Source organism: Bos mutus, chromosome 13, assembly GCF_027580195.1.
Source record: "Bos mutus isolate GX-2022 chromosome 13, NWIPB_WYAK_1.1, whole genome shotgun sequence".
Lineage (NCBI taxonomy): Eukaryota > Metazoa > Chordata > Mammalia > Artiodactyla > Bovidae > Bos > Bos mutus.
Window position 1 is genome coordinate 32,704,770 of NC_091629.1, and position 19,964 is coordinate 32,724,733.

Here is a 19,964-nt window from a genome sequence, read left to right on the forward strand (position 1 = left end):
GGCCTTGGAGCTGGGACAAGGATGAGACAAGGAGGCCCTGGTGGTGAGGACCTCCTTAAATGTGCCCCGGGTGACTTGCTTGCTTCACCCTGTTCCCGGCCCTGTGGATCTGGCATCTCTAACTAGTGCTGTGGATCCAACAATACACTTTCACCAGTATTCTTGCCTGGAGAATCCCCGTGGGCAGAGTTGTCTGGCAGGCTACAGTACATGGGGTTGCACAGTTGGACACAACTGAAGTGACTTAGCACTTATGCATGCAAGCTGCAGTGTATGTGGGTTTAGTGCTCAGCATCTGACCCTCAATAGCAAACAGTGTGCTTTTCCATTTTGAAGCTGAGTGTGTGGGCTAAGTCCTAGAAGAGAAACACTGGTTCTGCTGTGTTTTTAATGCTGGGTCATGTGAACTGACCTGGCTGCTAATACTGATTTTTTTGGAACATTGCAGGTATCTGAGCCCCTTTGTAAGCCCCTCCATCAGACCTCCATCCCTGAGCCTCACCCGTTCCTGGAAGACCTCACTATTTCAGCACTGGCTTTCCCACTCTCCACTATGTTGCCTGAAAGAACGTCCTTGTTCTCTTGCAATAGTCACAGTGGGCACAAGTCAGGGCTTCCTTTACAAGGCAGGTGCTGGGCCCAAACCAGCCACTCTACCACCAACCCGTATGTGTGGGGCCTGGGCCCCCAGGCCCTGTTGCATTCCCCATCCCTTCTTTTCTCAAAGATATACAATTCTTTCCCCCTTCTGGGACCTCATTTGCCATCCTTGCTTCGCTGTTATGGGCCCTATTTGGGGCCAACAAGGACACAGGCTTGGGGCTTTGGGCCCTGCTCTCCCCTGAGGCCCTGGGGCCCCTCACAAAAGGCTCTCCCCATCCCCTGGCACATTCCTGCCTCTGGGGATCTCAGAGAGCAGCCAGAGGCTTGCCTCCCAACTTTCAAGGGAGGAGAAGAGAAACAACACCCTGCTGGGTCCTGGACAGCACTGTCATTTGAGGTCCTCTGTAAAGGAGGGACTGTGGGATTTTCTCTCTGTAAGGACTGGAGAAACTGAGGCCTGCAAGGTCACATAGCGGCGAGTCAGAAGGAAGGAAATTCATTTAGTTGAAAATCTCTTTTGACAGTTGTTAGTGAGGAGCATGAGCAAATCTGAAGAGAAACCTCACATTCCCATTCTGTTTACATTCTGTTTACAGAAGGGCTGCTCTGAGGGAACTGGGTCTTCATGCAACACGGATGTCTGGGCAAATGTGGGGAGGCTCCTGGAGGCTCTCTCTAAATCTTCTGACCTAGTGTCATGTGAAGTGGCTTCTGGGAGCTCTGGGCTCCAGGGTGTCTTATTGGAATATGAACTTTCACTCAGAAGATTTCTGCTCTGAATAAATCTGAGAATCCATCACCCCAAGGCCAGCAAGAGTTCAGGGCAGTGCAGGCGTTTGTGAGGAGGGAGAACCCACAGGCTGGTTTTGTTCTCTTTGCTGGAGCTCAGTACTTCCCCTTGGATTCAGGGAGGAACCCGCTATTGAGAAAGAGGATAGGGAAACTTGAATACAAGGAAGGGCTATGTGCAGACCATCAGCTCTTCTAGGATTTTCAGGGTCCAATGGCTCTTGGAAGTAAGGGGCATGAAGAGGGGAAAGGGGGTGGAAAAGAAAAGGAGGCAGCTTTCTCCCACCCTTACCATCTAGAGAGATTTTGGGGTGATAGCAAGGGATGAGGAGGAAGTAGGAAACCACATGCTGTGTGGGAAAATAATGAAAATCATATGTATGTCATTATCTCACATGATCAGCTCTCCTGTGATTTTATAAAAATCATGTGTTTGTGTGGGAAAATAATGAAAGAATGTATTTCATGTATATTTCATTGTTTCACATGATTTTGCTGCCTCTTCTCTTCCTCTGGTCAGCCTGGAATCTCTCAGGGAGGTTGGAGGGGTGGAAAAGGAGCCTCCTTTTCTATTTCACTTTTTGCTGAATGTACTGAAGTGAAAAAAAAAAAGTCTTTACTTACAAGTGAATTAAAAAAATTGTACTGAAGTGAAAAAAAAAAGTCTTTACAAGTGAATTAAAAAAATTGTTTAAAAATTTTAAGCAATTTCAGAATGTCTTGCTTCTAATGCCTGCAACTCAAAGATGAGTTTTCAAATGAGAGACTCATCTGCTTACTTTTTCGACCTTGGGACTGAAAATGAAACTTTCCCAGAATCAAAATACTTGTGAGGCAACTCACTTGTCTGGCACCCAGACCTTTCTGATACCCCTGCACCTCCCTAGCTCCTAGGAGGCAACCAACCATCTAGCTTCCCTGGCCCTCCCCAACCAGTGTGTGAAATGGGGACACTGAGCTCAGGAGAGGCCTGCATTGGGCCTGGGGTTGGAGTAGGCATTTCAATGCTGCGCAGGTTTGGTGGGGTTTGCTGGGCTAAGGTCAATGGTCTCTGCAGTTAAGACCTGCCTCTCAATCTTGTACCATTTCTTACTCTTGCTGTGACCTTGGGCAAGTTACTTTATCTTCTGAGCCTGGTTTCTCCTTTGTGAAATGAGAAGGCAAGTCATTCCTGCTCCTTATGGGTTGATATGAGAATTGCACAAAGGGCGCAACAGTACCTGAAACCATACTCACTATCTTGTAATACCTATAATGGAAAAGAATCTGTGCCTGAAACTAATACAGTATTGAAAATCAACTGCAGTTAAAAAAAGAGAACTGCATGAAAGGATGTCTACAAACTCCACATCCCTAATCCTTATGGACCATCTAAATGAAAGATGTGCCCTTGACATTTGACCATAAATCAGAGGCCTTCTGATGCCTCTGGCTATTTTTGCTCTATGGTGCTTTTTCCAAAAGGTAGACCTGGATAAAAAGAGCTCACTATATGTCAGAAAATCTGGTGATGATCAATTGGTTTCAAAAAAGAAGTTGAAACCAATGATTAATGTTTCTAAGTCAATCTCACTGCAGAGAATATGCTCAAATCTTGGAATTGTGAGCAAAGGCATATGTTAAACCTGAAAGTTGCACTTCTTTTTTAAAATGGAGAAAATATTCACCTTTTTAGAGTCAACAGACTGGAGATGACACAACTAGACCATATTCAAATCTGTAGAAAACTTTTAAAAAGTCATATAAAATAACAAAAAAATGCAGATTTCCCCATGTACCATAGATAAGAAAACAAGGTTGAAAGCCACACATTAATTTCAAATTTCATCATAGGAAGTCAGGTGACCTTTGCACCCAATGTAAAAAAATCTGTAAGTTGCTCTTTAGAATAGCAATGTTTCTCATTTTTGTCACACTTGCTTTTTCCTCTGGGATGTTGCTGTATAGTCATGGAAGAAATGCTCCCTTAAAGGTCTGGTTAAAACCAGTCAACTCTTTTGAGGGTTTACATGGAAATATCAGACAACTAGGAAAAGCGGAGGAAGAAAGTTGAACCAAAGGTCTAGCTTTGGTCTAGCTTTGGTAAATTAGGCAGAGCTATGTTTGACAGCAGACAGGTAAACTGTGATATCAAGGAGCACTATTTTAATCTAGGGCCCAGCTAGGTTCTAAAATAATGGGGCCCAGGACTATGGAGAAATGACCACCAAGTTCAACACCGTTCACTTGGCACTGGTTTCTGTATAGAATGTTTCAAATTCAGTTCTTTGTGACATGGACCAGATTAGTCAAGTGCCTGAGGCACAATTAATCTTTAAGCTAGGCCTCAGAAGTTCAGGTATTGCCTGAAGATTCTTCACTAACATTCACTTCTAAGGTGAGGCTGAAAGAGGAACTTCCAGTGACAACTTCTGCCTCAGGGCTGAAGAGTGCCCAGCCAAGGATGTCTTGAGGTGGCCCCCCGAATTGCAGAGATCTGTCTTCTCAAATAGCTCTGTTGGAAAATAAAGTAACAGTGGATGTCTTTGGGCATCTGAGGTCCAGCCAGGCCCCCTAAGGTTTGCATCCTAAAAGAACTTCAAAGTGGAAAGGGAGTCTCGGCCTTAACCTTGCAACCCATATCCTTTGTGTGACAGAAGAATATTTATAAAAACATAATAAAATACATCTCATATATCCTTCTATCCCCAGTACTGCTTTCTACTTTCTTAAAATTCACTCATCCCAACAGTGACAAACCAAAACAGGAAATGACAATCGAGGCAGCTGTTAATTGGCCCATGTTCATGTCTCATGGCAGAGATGACAAAGCAAAAAGCAGAGGAAAAAAAAGTTTGTTATCAGCTTTTGATTTACAAAAGTCAAAAGCCTTTAGGGGAAAGGCCATGAGTCATATGTTGCTCAGTTGCTAAGTCATGTCTGACCCTTTGTGACCTCATGGACTGCAGCATGCTAGGCTCTTCTGTCCTCCATTGTCTCTCAGAATTTGCTCAAATTCATGTCCATTGAGTTGGTGATGCTATCTAGTCATCTCCTGGAGTAAGAAATGGCAACCTGCTCCAGTATTCTTCCTGGAAAATTCCATGGATGGAGGAGCCTGGTGGGTCACAGTCCATGGGGTCACAGAGTCAAGCAACTGAGCACACACAATCATTAGACACAAATCTAAGAGAACACTGCTGAGTGGTAAGAGCAAGGCTTCCCTACCCCACCCACCCACCAGCCAAAGGCCCAGTAGACGGAAGTCTCTAGGGATGCCAAGAGCTCTTAAATTTGGTGGGCTTTGGGGATGGGCTGTCCTGCTCTTCTCTCCCTTACTGGCTGCAATGGAAACTTTGCTGGAAGCCTCGATGCATGTGGTGGTTTTATGAAGAAAGAACTGGACCCATCTTCTTGAGCCCCAACCCAGAGTAGAAGCTTTGGAGACATGAAGCAGTTTTGAGGAGTGGGATTCCCAGAACCCATGTGTTTTCACGTCTTTAGAAGGACTTAAAGGTGGCTGGAATGGAATGGGACTTGCAGCGGGGTAGGGGGCAGTAACTGTCCAAGACAAGAGGGGTCAATGATCACCTTGGCAGATGTCACTCTGGACTCATGACACCAAGGGCCTCTACTCTGACACCTTGTCACCAACTAGTACAGGTAACCCCACCTTAACCCAGATCTGCACCCTAGACCTTCATCCCCAGGACATGAGAATATTCAGGGCTCCCTCTGCCATTTTCACAAGATGGGAAGGTAAAAGCACTTCTGTTAAGGAAAGACGTATTTCTTTTCATATCTGAGTTTGGGGAATAAGATTTGTCCTTACTACATGTGCTACCTGGCTTTCCTCCGACTTAACAACCAAGCCATAAGCACACAGGCAGCTTCCAACCCTGTACGTGCGGGCTTTTCAAGTCACAGGTGGGGCCTCAGAGCAATGCCAAGTAAGGTGCTCTCTCCCACCCCACATTTTAAGTTAACTGAGGCTCCTTCCACCACAGGTGGCAGAGGGAAGAGTTGGGGGAGGGATGCACTAGGCAAGGTGTCTGAAATAAGGAGAGGGTCTGGGTGTCCATGGGAATATGTGCTGTCAGCCTGGAGCGTACACACGTTTCGGGCCGTGGACCCAGCTCCGGGGAGGCCGCCCTCTGTGTAGGCCTGCTTTGCTCACTCCTGGCCGCCGGTCAACTTGTGGAACAGGTCCTCGTCAAGCGTTTCATTCTGGTCCTTGGAGCGGGTGGACAGGAAAATGTAGCCTCCGATGTACTCATGCACGACTTTGCAATCCGCACTCAGGCAGGTGAATGCAATGGAGACGTTCTGGTCAAACTCGATAGCCACCTGGAAGGGGAAGGCATAGGTACGCTTAAACCTGACAAGGATGGATCGAAAAGAAGCCGCTTGGCTAGAGATGGTCCAGAGCTGAGGACTGCTGAGGTGCTGACAGATAGTTTTCCCCAAACCCCACAAAACCCCACTGCTTGCATCAAAGCTTACAGAAAAACATCTCTGCTCTGCGTGCGCCCTCTTGTGGTGTCAACTTTGCCGCACACCTGGGAAAACGCTAAGACCTAATGCAAAGATACTTCCTGTCTGTCTCTCTTTAGATGAAAGAACTGTCTAAACACTGTGTGTGGAGGGACAGGATGCTTTGCAGAGTTTTGAGTGGAGAAGAAAAGGCTCACGTGAATTTTTCTATGGCCACGGCCCTCAGTCCTTCCCAGCTAGAAGTCATAAACTCTACACTAGAAGAAATTGAAGCTTGATGGGTTCTCTACCTTGGCTACCCACTGGAATCAGCTGACGACCTTTAAGAACTGATGATCTACATAGAAACATTCTAATCTAGAATGCTTCATTTCTCCCAATTTCTTCTTTCCATCATCCATCCAACAGTAGGTACGTATGGGCACATGTCTCACTTAGATGTGACTTACAAATTCACTTCCAAAGATCCCTTTCAGAAGATGGCCTTTCAATGAATCTTAACACAAAGTGTGCAAAATGTGTTAGTTTACTAACTGTACTTTTGTCATACATTGGCTACTCTTTAATATCTAGAGACTAGATATTAAACAATTGGGACATACTGTCCAGTATTTACAAAGAATATACAGTAAAGCTAAAATGCATGTAACTTATACAACAATGGATATGTTGAAATGTTCTTGTACACAAAGCAAAACATCTTTGCAAAGTTCATTCTCTATTTGCAACATCTAAGCCTTTTAGATGTCCTGAGGTGACAACATATGATAAAAAGTAGAGCTAGTGAATTAATCAATTTGTAAATATCTTTGTTATAATTGATAAAAAAAGTAGCATCTTGGACATGGACTTATTAATCCATCTGAGAAATGTATGTCAGGACTTGTTCACTAGGTTGGGAGCAGAGGGGCAGGAGGAAGTATAAATGGAGGGATATATGTGGATGTGTTCATATTTATATTTTGCTTCATGTCTCATTTTTAATGGAATATTAAGGGAATGTAGTATTTTAATCATGACTCTGCCAACATCTTTATGTAGAGGTCTGTTGCCATTTTCTACTTTTACGAAATTTTTGTCCCAAGAAAGGTAGGACTACATTTTTTCCTTCTAGATTGAGTTGGTGTACTGTATTCTTGGTTATCAAATACTCATATAACTTTGGCACTTTGAAATGGTAAATATTCATGATGTGTGAAAAAGCATGATATGTAGCTGTATGATCTTAATTATATAAAAATGGATGCTTAGTTTTATAGATACACAAATGAAACCTAGAAGGACACATCAAATGGTAGACTGCTTGTGATTATGGATGACTTTGTGTTTTGCCTTTTGTGTTTTTTGGTTTCCTATTATGCACATGGTAGCTTTTAAGAAATATATGTTATTTTAAAAACCTTAAGAAAAAGAGTCACTGACTTTGGCAATTCCCAGAGTTGGATTTTTTTCCATATGGTATTACTGAGGTATAACTGATATATCAAAAACAGACCTATTTAAGGTACACAGTTGGGTTATTTTTTAAAATTGCAGTTGATTTACAATGCCATGCTAATTTCTGCTGTATAGCAAAGTGATTCAGATATATATATACAGGGTGGGCCAAACTGTTCGTTCATTCTGTAACATCTTCTGGAAAAACCCAAATGAATTTTTTGGCCAACCCAATACACACACACACACACACACACACACACATTTTTACAATAGCCTTTGCTATTATGGTTTATCATAGGATATTGAATATAGTTCTTTGTGCTATACAGCAGGTATATTGCTGTATAGCAATATACCTTGTTTATCCATTCTATATACAAAAGCCTACATCCGCTAAACCCAACCTCCCCCTCCATCCCTCCCTCAACTCTCTCCCCTGTGGCAAACATCAGTCTGTTCTCTATGTCTGTGAGTCTGTTTCTGTTTTGTAAATAGGTTCATTTGTGTTATATTTTAGATTCTGTATCATATGGTATAGCCATATAATTGTATACCATATGTACACCATTATACCATAATAATCATATGGTATTTATCTTCCTCTTTTTGACTTGCTTCACTTAGTATGAGGATCTCTAGGTGCATGCATGTTGCTGCAAATGGCATTATTCTGTTCTTTTTCACGGCTGAGTAGTACTCCATTGTGTCTATGGACCACATCTTCTCCATCCATTCATCTGTTGTTGGACGTTTAGGTGGTTTCCATGTCTTGGCTATTGTGAATAGTGCTGCTTTAAACATAGAGGTCCACATATCTTTTTGAATTAGAGTTCTGTCTGGATATATGCCCAGGAGTGGGATTTCTGGATCATATGGTAATTCTATTTTCAGTTTTCTGAGGAACCTCCATACTGTTTTCCAGAGTGGTTGCACCAACTTACACCAAGAGCGTAGGAGGTTTCCCTTTTCTCCACACCCTCTCCAGCATTTATTGTTTGCTGATTTTTTGATGATGGTCATTCTGACTGGTGTGAGGTGGCGCCTCATTGTAGTGTTGATTTCCATTTCCCGGAGGTGGATTTATATGGCCTTGAGGGTATAGCAAGGTTTTTCAAGCCACTGCCTTAGAGGCCATCTAATCTCAGACCTTCATGCTACAAAAGAGTTAAGACTGTCAACAGCTGTGCTGAGAGGAATCCATGGTTCTTAAAAAAATGTGAGTCTCTTAACCTCCCTCTACACTGACAGCTTTCTACTGGAAAAATGGGAATGCCAAAGGAATGAGGTAAAGATCCTCTATCATCATTAGAAGAATGTTTTAAATCATCAGGACTCTCAGGTGTCTCTGACTCAGTCCAGCACAGCCTGTGACGTAGGTGTGGCCTGGTTCCTAGGGCAGTGATGATCGGGGTGGACGGCTCCTAAAGTCAGAGGTGGAATTTTCCCCTGTCACCCCTGTGTACCATGCTGGCTTCTTTGGTACTTTTCCCCTTTGGGACTAGAATGCTCTCCACATGGGCAGCTGAGCCTGAGAGTCCTCAACCAGTTATACCTCTTGGCAGCCAGTCAGATGAGGCCTGTTTTGGATTTATTCTGTATGATATATACATCTCAGGTGGCTTCTGCTAAGTAATTATCAGCCTAAATCTTATATAATCATACATGAGTTGAAGGAAATTAAACTACTGAGCAATTTTAGAGTCTGTCTGTATGGAGACCAAGCCAACTTATGTTAATTCAAAAGCATTTGGCCTATACTTGTTAGGGAACTGCCCAGAACTGCCTGTGATTATTTTAGCAGACAATTACCACATGCTTGTGGTTTCTAAATTCTAGGTATAAGAATACCTTCTTAAAATCAGAATAAACTGCAGTTCTGAGGGAGCACAGGTTTAATAGGTTCAACATTGAATGTATCCAGACTTTCACTTTACCTGCCGGATTTCCCAGTTTACATTCCACTGTTTCATATTTGTAAATCTCCATGTTGTAATTGGGATCCCAGTGGCTGCATCGATTCTAATCAACCTATTATATGAAATTCCCAGAATGTCATCTTTTTTGCTTCCTTTAAATCTGAAAAAAATTAATTAAAAGATGTAACTGCTTCCTGTGACAAGATGTTTATTCACACACAACTTCTTAAAAATAATACCAACATTTCTAAATCATTTCTGAAGAGTAGACAATGAGGGATTAACTTTCTGCAAAGGGCATTATTATTGTGATAGAGAGAATATGAAGGCTGGAGAGAATTAGGATGTCCTGCTGACATTATTTAAATGAAATTGACATCAGAGGAAAGCAAAATAAGAGGTAGTCAAGTCAATTAATTCAAATTAGTACCAACTGTGTATGCCAGGCACCCTTCTAGGCACTGCTTAGGCACAGTGACCTAAGCAGGCAGAAAGAACATTCCTAACCTCATTGAGCTTATATCCTAGCTGGGGGACAGGGTCATGAATAAGTGAAATATATATGTCAGATAAGATCATGAATGAGAATAAAGCACAGAAGTGAGACAGGGAATAATGGCGAGGAGGTTGTTACAATTTTAAATAGAATGTCAGGGAGATCTTAGTGAGAAGGAAGATTTGATTGAAGAACTGGTGTCTATGAGGGCGTGAGTTATGTGGATACCTGGAGAAAAAGTATCTTAGGCGGAGAGCACAGTGCAAAGGCCTGAGCTCTCTTTCCCTCACCAGCCCCCTCATTCTCAAAGCCCTGCCAGGAGGCCAGCGTGGCTCCCTGCCAGGAGGCCAGCGTGGCTCCCTGCCAGGAGGCCAGGGCAGCATGAATGAGGGGCTAAGCTAAGTCACTTCAGTCGTGTCCAACTCTGTGCGACCCCATAGACGGCAGCCCACCAGGCTCCCCTATCCCTGGGATTCTCCAGGCAAGAACACTGAAGTGGGTTGCCATTTCCTTCTCCAATGCATGAAAGTGAAAAGTGAAAGTGAAGTTGCTCAGTCGTGTCCGACTCTTCGTGACCTCATGGACTGCAGCCCACCAGGCTCCTCCGTCCATGGAATTTTCCAGGCAAGAGTACTGGAGTGGGGATAGGAAGTTAAATTCCAGAGTTAAGGTCCTGCAGGGCCACTGTAAGGATTTGGCCTTTACCCTGAGTGTGACAGAATGCCTTTAGATGGGGTGAGAAGAAGCCTGACAGGATTTGACTTAAAAGGATCACACAGGCTGCTAAATTGAAAACTTAGGGGACAAGCAGGAGAAGCAGAGAGATCAGGTAGGCACTCTGAACAGAGGTATGGAAGATTGTCATGAGCAGCCAAAAGTGATGGTCATTTGTGAACAGACAGTATTCTAAAGTTAAAAAAAAAGAGAATTTTATATTCTAGACCAAATGAGAATAAACTGGATTCCAAGGAAGCCACTTAGAATTGAACAGAAAGTAAGAGGCAGGTGAGCATTATAATCACCTGACAAGGTAGTAGGTGAGGCCGAATTCAGGTAGAGACTGCCATGCCTGGATGAATCGCAGCTTGGCTTCGACCAGGGGCATCTGGGCCACGTTCTGGTGGGCTTCCAGAATGCAGGCTGCCAGCTAAGCAGAAGTGGGAGATGTCAAATTCCCTTTAGCAGACACTGACTCTCTACAGCAAGCATCCTGTTGGCTTCAGGTCTCCAGTGAGAAGAATGAACACAAGACCCAATTGCAGCTTCACAAAGACAATTCCTTTCCATTCATTCATTGATTCACTCTCTCTCTTTTTCTATAATACATACAAATCACTGGGGAGAAGCAGGATGATCAGGTAATATGTAGGCTTGCTTTCTTTCTGGGGTCTGTGGAGTCTCCATGGGCAATGGTTCAACTCGAATCATTTTACTGTGTAACTTTCAACCCACTCTTATGGAAGCATAAATTTAAAATTTTAATTTGTGGGGACTAAATCATTCTTTCAAAATTTTTATTCTGGGAATATTGCCATGTTCAGTTAGTAGTGCAGTCATTGCGATCAAAATTAACAATTATTTGGGACTTCCTTGTTGGCCCAGTGGTTAAGAATCCACCCTCCGATGCAGGGAACATGGGTTCAATATCTGGTCGGGGAACTTAGATCCCACATGCCACAGAGCGACTAAACCTATGTGCCACAGTGACTGAGCCTGCATGCTCTAGAGCCTTTGTGTTGCAATTAGAGAGAGGGCCACTTGCCACAATGAAGACCCCTCATGCTGTAATTAAGATCCAACACAGCCAAATAAATAAACATTTAAAAAATTAACAATAATTTCTTAATATCATTTGATACCCAGTCATAGTTAAATTTCCCCATTAGCTGATTTTTCATGATGATGATCTCAATCAATTTAATTCCCTATTCTATTTCAGAAAATACAGAATGTACTGCAAATAATCACCCCAGCCAGATTAGCAGTACCTGTTTAGACTTGTGCTTTTTTGCACACCGAGGTGACACAAAACATTCCGGGTTCATGTCCATGTTTTCGAGACCAGAAGCCACTTGAGGTGCTGAGTTCCGATTTTTCATCTTCAGAAAAGAAAGGATGTTGAGGACCTCTGGCTGGTAGGAGCTGTCTGCCATGGTTTTGCCCTTTGATGCCAAGATGCAGGCAGCCATCCATTGGGCATACTGACTCTCCTGCAAGAAATACCAGAGGGCTGAGAAGCAAGTTCAAGTACAAAGCTGCCATGCTCGGGAACAGAGCAGGATTTGGACCATCAATCTAGAAGATGTGGGGTGGCATGCATTTGAACTGTCTGTTAATCACCTAATTTAACACCATATGAGAGTTTTTGAGTCCTGTATTGAGTTTCTAGAGACCAAGGGACTGGAGAACAGGAATGTTGACTTTGAGAAATTCTGTGTGGAGAACTTTGAATTTAAAGATGAACCAAGGACACAAAGGAGCTTCGTGGAGCACAGACAGGTGGAAACTCAAACTACTGGGGGACGTCCTTGATGTATATTCCCATTTTCATATCATGTCTTATCCCTTTACAGAAGACAGTGAGGAAAATCATTAACTGACTTCTCATATTATTTCTCTCCCGGCCTGTCCTTAGCAAAGCTTCTAATCCTATGATAGGAATCAGGTCCATTGGTGGATGTGAACCAGCTAGTTGTGGCTTCTATTGTTCTTTAATGTCTGTGCTCATTTGCTACCTCAGGGAGCAAAGGGAGTGGTCCAGAAGCCAAGGGGATGTGGGTGAAGAGTGAAATTAATTCTTCAGGGCAACAGTAGGTGTGGTTCACTGAATCACTGGCCTCAGTCATCACCCTCCTTGCATCCATATCTCTAGCCGTGTAATTTTACAGTCCCTCCCATCAGAGCCAGAGTGTAATTTCCCATCTTTTGACTTTCAGCCTGGCCAAGGATGTGCTTTAATCAATGGAGTGTGGTTGGAAATGACAGGATACCTACCAACTGACTCCAAGCTTAAGTGTTAGGAGGTCTCACACATTCCCACTTTCCTTCTGGCACTTCTGCCATCACAATGAGAAGAGCCTCCCCAGGCAGCCCGGGGCTCAAAGTAAAGCCCATGAGCTCAGCCAGTGGTAAAGAGCCAGCTGAGCCAGGTGGATGGCTTGAAGCAGATTTGTCCAGCTGCCCACAGCCTGAATCATCCAATCCCTAGTCACCTGGCAGAATGCTTATTGGTATGTATCTTTATGATTTTTGTGATTGTTACAAAGCAGGAGCTGACTGGTGAGTGCTCTGATTTGAGAAAACAACTGAGATGGTTTGTCTTGAGGCTTAATAAAAGAGAAGTGATTTTACTTACATGGTCACATCTCAGATACACTTCATTCATACCATCAGCAACCGGGATTAGTAATTTGATTCCAAATTTTCTCCCTGCTACATTCACATCTGGCACAACTTCACAACCTGAACGATAGAAGGCAGGGAAAGAACTGAGTTCTGAGAAATCAAATATCAGATGTGCATCTAAAAACAAAGAGTTTGAACATAAACTCCTCAGATTTGACTCTCTTCTGAAAAACTGAAGAGCAGGCTGATAACATTAATTAAAGCAGGGGTCCCCAACCTCTGGGATCTAGTGCCTGACGGGCTGCGGTGGAGATGATGTAACAATAATAGGGATAAAGTGCACAATAAATGTAGTGTGCTTGAATCATCCCCAAACCGTCCCCCCACCCCCGCCCCCAATCTGTGGAAAAACTGTCTTCCACAAAACTAGTCCCTGGTGCCAAAAGGGCTAGGGGCTGCTGAATTAAATGATCACTAGGTAAGTTAGGACCTTAACATGGATAAATAAAAATACTTTATTTTATGGATTTCTTAAATATATCATTGATTGACTTCCTTTTCAGGCTAATTTGGCTAACTCATATGATCAGTTATTGAACATGAACTTTGAAAGAAAGAAGAGGGAATTCTCCGATTGTCACAATGATAAGGGAATTGAGTGCACTAGTTAATTAAATTTTTAGTTAATGGAGTTACCAGTACACTCACAGCCATTTTCAGAAATAAAGCCCAAATGTGACATTGAATTAAACTAAATTGTTTTGGAATTCAGAAAGCTTTACAGGATCCAACAATGTCTCATGTACTACATTTATGACAACAATTACCATCACATCAGAGACTTGGACACACTGGGAAAGAAGGGACGGCATAATAACTGATTGTTTTTTCACTGATTTGCATTCCAGGTTCGTACTTCACAGGGAGGACGAGCTTCAGGCAGGTGGCCATTGACAGCCATGACAGACAGAGGTTTCTCTGGGAATGAACATGCTTTCACCCTCTTGATGGGCCAAGTCAGGACATACTGAGATACTGGACCCTCTTACCTCTAAGGTTTAATTTTTCAACTGGTTCTCCTTGTTCAAGTTCCTTATTCTTAAAGTAGGCTATAGATGTGTCTTTAAAGACAAACCAATATTGTTTGAAAGCTTTTAATATTAGCTTTTTGGGCCTGCAAATTAAAGTACAGTAAACATTTGAAAAACCATCCAGAAATGTAGGACACATTGCAAATTCAAGCGAATCAAGATGCTCTAGAGATCCTTTCAAACAACATTCTCTTTATTTTTTAATAATTTTCAAATTGCTAACTCATTTCTAAAAATGGACAATGGGGGTTTTGATATGAGATGTAGAAGTTAACACAAAATTTCAGGAGCTAGACCACTCAGTGCTACACTTTGGCTCTGCGGTATAAATGTGTGACCCTGGGAAAGACACTGTGTCTGTTTGGGTCATGTGTGCTACTTCTGTGTGATGGGAGAGTATCAGCCTCGAATTCACAGGGCTTTTGTGAGGGTAGAAAGAGGTAATTTCTGTAAAGTGCCTGGCAAACTGAAGTGCTCAACAAATTATTATTATTGTGATGATGTGAGAAACATCCATGAATATGGCGACATCTAAAATTTCAATTTATTTCTTGATTCTGAAAAAGCTCTCCATATGGACAATGCAAGCTTCAAGTTAAAGACATAAAGACCAGATATAAAAGTAAGCAACCTTTTCTGTATTTCCTCTTGACCCTAAGAGAAACCAACTAGAAAATTCCCAGTGAGCCACGGAAATCACCAAAATCTATAGCTAATCCGTGTAGACCCGACTGTTATTAAAAAATATTTTGAGGAAAGATTTCTAACCATGGTATCTGTTTAGGCCAGAAAACTGTACTCTGGGCTAGACAAGGTTGGCAGTGCCAAAAGAAGACCTCAGCTGAGTCATTCAAACTAGGAAACGAGAGAGCAAGCTGGGGAGCAGGGAAGAGGGTACAGCTAGACAGAGAAAAGGTAGCAGGTTTCATATGTAGTTCAGTGGGACAATTCTGGCTTTGGGGTGGATCAGGGTACCTCGTATCAGAGAGGTGGGTTTCTGCATTCAAGAATGGGAGGAAGACAGGAAGCTTGGGGTTAACTGCACTCACATATGCTTCTAGGCAAGTCTTTTAACATGTTGGTACTAATCTTTGTCAGCTAAAAATGTGCTATCCTTAACACAAGGATAAGGGAAATGTTAATTTAAAAAACCAGCATATTACAGGAGATTGTTACATAACAGTTATATAATAAAATTGAAAAACATTATATGTAGTTAATATTTCCCAGATTTAACAAACTACTACTTAAAAAAGTTTTATCATGTTGAGAGTTGTAAGCTAATTTTAAGGGACATATTTAAAAGGTACCTGTCTAAGAATCAGATTTTCCAAAGTTAACGTTTTCAAAATAAAATCTAAGGACACAGCCTACAAACAAAATATAGTGAAGTCTCAGTTTAGTCTCTAAATATTTCTATTCAGAATTAAGAATGAAACTCTTTCTCCATTTTAATCAGACTTGAAACATATCAACAGATTTTAAACTCTTCCTACTATCTTCTTCCAGGTTGGGTCATCCTCCAACTGCTGTCCCACATCCCCAGACTCTCATTCCATGTTCCAGAGACTGAGGAAAGGCAGGGAAAGAAGAGTGGAGAAGGCGTCAGAACGGGGAATGATGTACACAAGAATGAGACAGTCCCTTGTACACTGGAAACTATATGACATTGTTGAAAGAAACTGGAGAAGACACAGATATATGGGAAGATACTCCATGTTCATGGACTGGAAGAATTAACATAATTAAAATGTTCATATTACCTAAAGCAATCTGCAGATTCAGTGCAATCCCTATCAAAATCCCAAGAATGTTTTTCACAGATAAAGAGCAAAAATTTCTAAAGTCTATATGGAACCACAAAAAACTCTGAATAGCCAAAGTAATCCTGATGAGGGTAGGGGGACAAAGCTGGAGGTATCACAGTCCCGGGTTTTAAACTATATCACAAAGCCACAGTAATCAAAACAGCATGGTATAAGCAGAAAAACCCATGTACATGTGGACAATTAATTTAGATAAAGGAGCAAAGCACATACAATGGGGAAAGAATAGTCTCTTCAGTAAATGGTGTTGGAAAAACTGGACTGTTACAGGCAAAAAAATGAAATGAGATCACCATCTTATTGTTGTTATTTAGTTGCTAAGTCATGCCCTACTCTTTTGTGACCCCATGGACTGTAGCCTGTCAGTCCACGGGATTTGTCCATGGATTTTCCATGGGATTTTCCAGGCAAGAATACTGGAGGGGGTTGTCATTTCCTTATCCAGAGGGTCTTGCCAACTCAGGGATCAAACCCATGTCTCTTGCAATGGCAGATGGATTTTTTTACCACTGAGCCACGTGGGAAGCTTATTATCTTATACCATACACAAAAAACAACTCAAAATGGATTAAAGACTTGAATGTAAAACTTGAAACCATAAAACTCCTAGAAGAAGAATACATAGGCATTACACCTATGTTTGCCAACATTGTTTAGATATTGGTCTTAGCAATATCTTTCTAGCTAAGTCTCCTCAAGCAAGGGAAACAAAAGCAAATTTTAAAAACTGGATTTTAAGAAGATTCTGGATGGCAAAGGAAACCATCAACAAAATGAGCAGACAAGCTACAGAATGGAAGAGGATATTTGCAAATGATATATCCAATAAAGCAAATATATATATCCAAAATATATAAAGAGCTCATATAATTCAACAATAACAAAAAACAAACAGCCCAAGTAAAGACTGAGCAGAGGAGATGAATAGACACTTTTCCAAAGACATACAGGTGATCAATAGGTACATGGAAAGATGTTCAACATCACTAATTATTAGGGAAATGCAAATCAAAGCCACAAGGTTAAAATCACTTCATGCTTGTTAGACTGGCTATTATGAAAAATAGAAATAAAAAGTGTTGGTGAGATTATGGAGAAAAGAGAACTCTCACACACTGTTTGTTGGTGGTAATGTAAGTTGATGTAGCTACCATGGAAAACAATATGGAGATTCCTCAAAAAATTAAGAATAGAACTACTGTATAACTCAGCAATTTCATTTCTCTGAGTATTTATCCAAAGAATATGAAAACACTAATTTGAAAAGATATACGCACCCCTATGTTCAATGTGGCATTATTTACTATAGCCAAGATATGAAAACAACCAGAGTATCCATCAATAAATGAATAAAGAAGATATGATATGAACATGTATATGAATATATATGTATATTTTCAATATATATATTCACAATGAAATATTAGCCACAAAATAGAATGAAATCTTATCATTTGTCATGGACTTTGAGGGTACTACATTAAGTGCAATAAGTCATACAGAGGAAGACAAATTCATTCATGTGTGGAATACAAAAAACTAATTAAAAACAGACAAAATAAATGAACAAACCAAAACAAACACATAGATATAGAAATGAGAGTAGCAGTTACTAGAAGGGGAGGGTTGGGGAAAGGGGGGCACAATGGGTTAAAGGGATAAACTATATGGTGGTGGTGGTTGTGGTTTAGTTGCTAAAATTGTGTCTGACTCTTGTGACCCCATAGACTGTGGCCCACCAGGCACTTCTGTCCATGGGATTTTCCAGGAAGTATACTGGAGTGGGTTGTCATTTCCTTCTCCAAGGGATCTTCTGGACCCAGGGACTGAACCTGTGTCTCCTGCAATGCAGGCAGATTCTTTACCACTGAGCCACCAGGGAAGCCCATGGTGATAGATGGAAACTAAATTTTGGTGGTGAGCACACTGTAGGGTACACAGAAGTAGAAATATAATGATGTATATATGAAAATTACATAATACTATAAATCAGTGTTACCTCAATAAAAATAAATGAAAAAGTAATCCATAAATTTTACCTGAAGAATGACAAAGAGAAATAAAAGAAAAAAGAATGAGACAGTCTCAAATCCTCATGGAGCTTCCCTTTTAAAGAGGGAAATGTATAAGTAAATAAATATAAAAAAATGTGGTAAGTCACACGACAAGGATCTAGGAGTTGTAACAGAGGACACAATGTTTAAACTCAGAATGAAAGATCAATAAGCATTTGATGGGAGGAACAGAAAAGAAATTTCAAAAAGAAAAGTGCAGGTAACTGCATGTCCAAAATGCAGAGGTGAGTCAGAGTTGGGTACCTTGCTGGTAGAAGTTGGGTCAACACTTCCTGGACATCTCCCTTATGCTGGGTGCTGCTGGGTTGAGCCATGGAAATGGGCAGAGGGGCAGTTTCTGAAACTATGTCATTTCCATGTCAGGGCTGATGAAGACAAGAACAGCAAGCAGGCTGGGGCCACTGTGGGCCTCTGGATGTATGGCTAAGAAGTTGGACTTTATTTTCTAGAAAAATGGTTCTCAAACTCTGGTGTTCATAAGACATGGAAGGGAACTTATTGGAGATATATAAGCCTGGACCCATTCCCAGAGTCCTATTCAGCAGGTTCAGTTTAGGGCACAGGTGTCTGCAATTTAGGTAAGCTTTCCTAACATGGTTTCCTAGTTTGCCCCATAATCTCCAAAGTAAATCTGGGCACAATCTATCTTTAAAATATTTTGAGTACCTACTTCCTAACATATTTACAGTTATTGAAAATTATATATGAAAAGTTCATTTTGTTTCAAGAAGGGAGGTTATACAAACCCCAGTGGAGGAACCACACTGTTGGCTGTGTTCACTAATTACAATATTCATATTTTAATGCCGTCTATCTGTTTGTGAAGGTTTTTGTTGAAGCAAGGCTACTAATTTTCATATTCCTTGATGTCAATCACTCACTTATGAAAATTAATCAGGATATGTTGTAATTTAGTATATTTAATAAGTGTGTTTCAAATACACTATCACTCAATTTGGATGCTGTTTAACAGAAAAATTCTGTTTCCAGGTTTTAAGGGTGAGCAGATAATACTGTTTTAATAGGCAGGATCATTACCGGCAACACTGTGGCAATGGGAACATTTCCAAATAACTCTCAAAATGTTCTCTTCATGGCATTAATATCTTTCAAAATCTAGTTCCATACTCACTCATTTTACAATCACCTTAAAAAAATTACAGATTAAGTATCTATTATTTTTAAAGTATCTGGAGACTCACTACCAATGGCCACTTACCATCACAGAAAAGTCATAGGTTTGGAACAGTTTTTTTTTTTTTTTAAAGTATAACACTTATAGGTAATTTTGAATGTGATAACCAGTGAGCCTTGGAGCAGGACCAAAGATTTTCATGGTCACCCTCCATCTCTTTAAAAGTACTGTAAAGAGTCTCATTTATAAATTGAATCAAACTGACAGTTTTCTATAGCACACTCTGTATGTCTGATTGGAACTTCTTTGCTATAGTAACTTGACTGTGAATAGCTCCATGAATGAATTTTATGTATAACCTCTCAGCTATAACCTTGCTGTGGAGCCATTTATTCCAAAGCAGTCTCTCCAACAGTGGTTATACTTCACAGTTTGGGGATAAATCATTGTGTTTATTAAACATATAATTGACTATTGGGATTGTATCTTGCCTGATTTATATTTAAGGGTTTGTAGCAAGTAAAATCTTGAAGAGATTGGGCATAAAGTTCTAGATTGACTTATCTTCTCTTGTGTGCTGTGTGCTAAGTCGCTTCAGTCATGTCTGACTCTGCGACCCCATGGACCTGGGTCAGGAAGATCCCCTAGAGGAGGGCATGGCCACCCATTCCAGTATTCTTGCCTGGAGAATCCTATGGACAGAGGAGCCATAGGGTTGCAAAGAGTTGGACATGACTGAAGTGACTGAGCACGCACTCATGGATGATAGCCTGCC

The 19,964-nt window shown here is 41.3% G+C and overlaps 1 protein-coding gene across 5 annotated transcripts in view; it reads right to left on the minus strand.

Moving 5' to 3' along the window:
* Positions 1 to 3,138: 3,138 nt before the first annotated feature.
* The window catches only part of FERMT1 (FERM domain containing kindlin 1), a 60,900-nt gene continuing 44,074 nt past the window's right edge, over positions 3,139 to 19,964 (minus strand). For all 5 annotated transcript variants that reach the window (XM_070381265.1, XM_070381264.1, XM_070381266.1 and 2 more), the window contains exons 10-15: positions 14,112 to 14,236; positions 13,073 to 13,179; positions 11,706 to 11,927; positions 10,740 to 10,864; positions 9,240 to 9,381; positions 3,139 to 5,718 (exon numbers count right to left, since the gene is read on the minus strand). In XM_070381265.1, the coding sequence (XP_070237366.1) occupies positions 5,545 to 5,718; positions 9,240 to 9,381; positions 10,740 to 10,864; positions 11,706 to 11,927; positions 13,073 to 13,179; positions 14,112 to 14,236 (895 nt within the window). In that variant the 3' untranslated portion in view covers positions 3,139 to 5,544. The remainder of the gene's footprint in view (positions 5,719 to 9,239; positions 9,382 to 10,739; positions 10,865 to 11,705; positions 11,928 to 13,072; positions 13,180 to 14,111; positions 14,237 to 19,964) is intronic.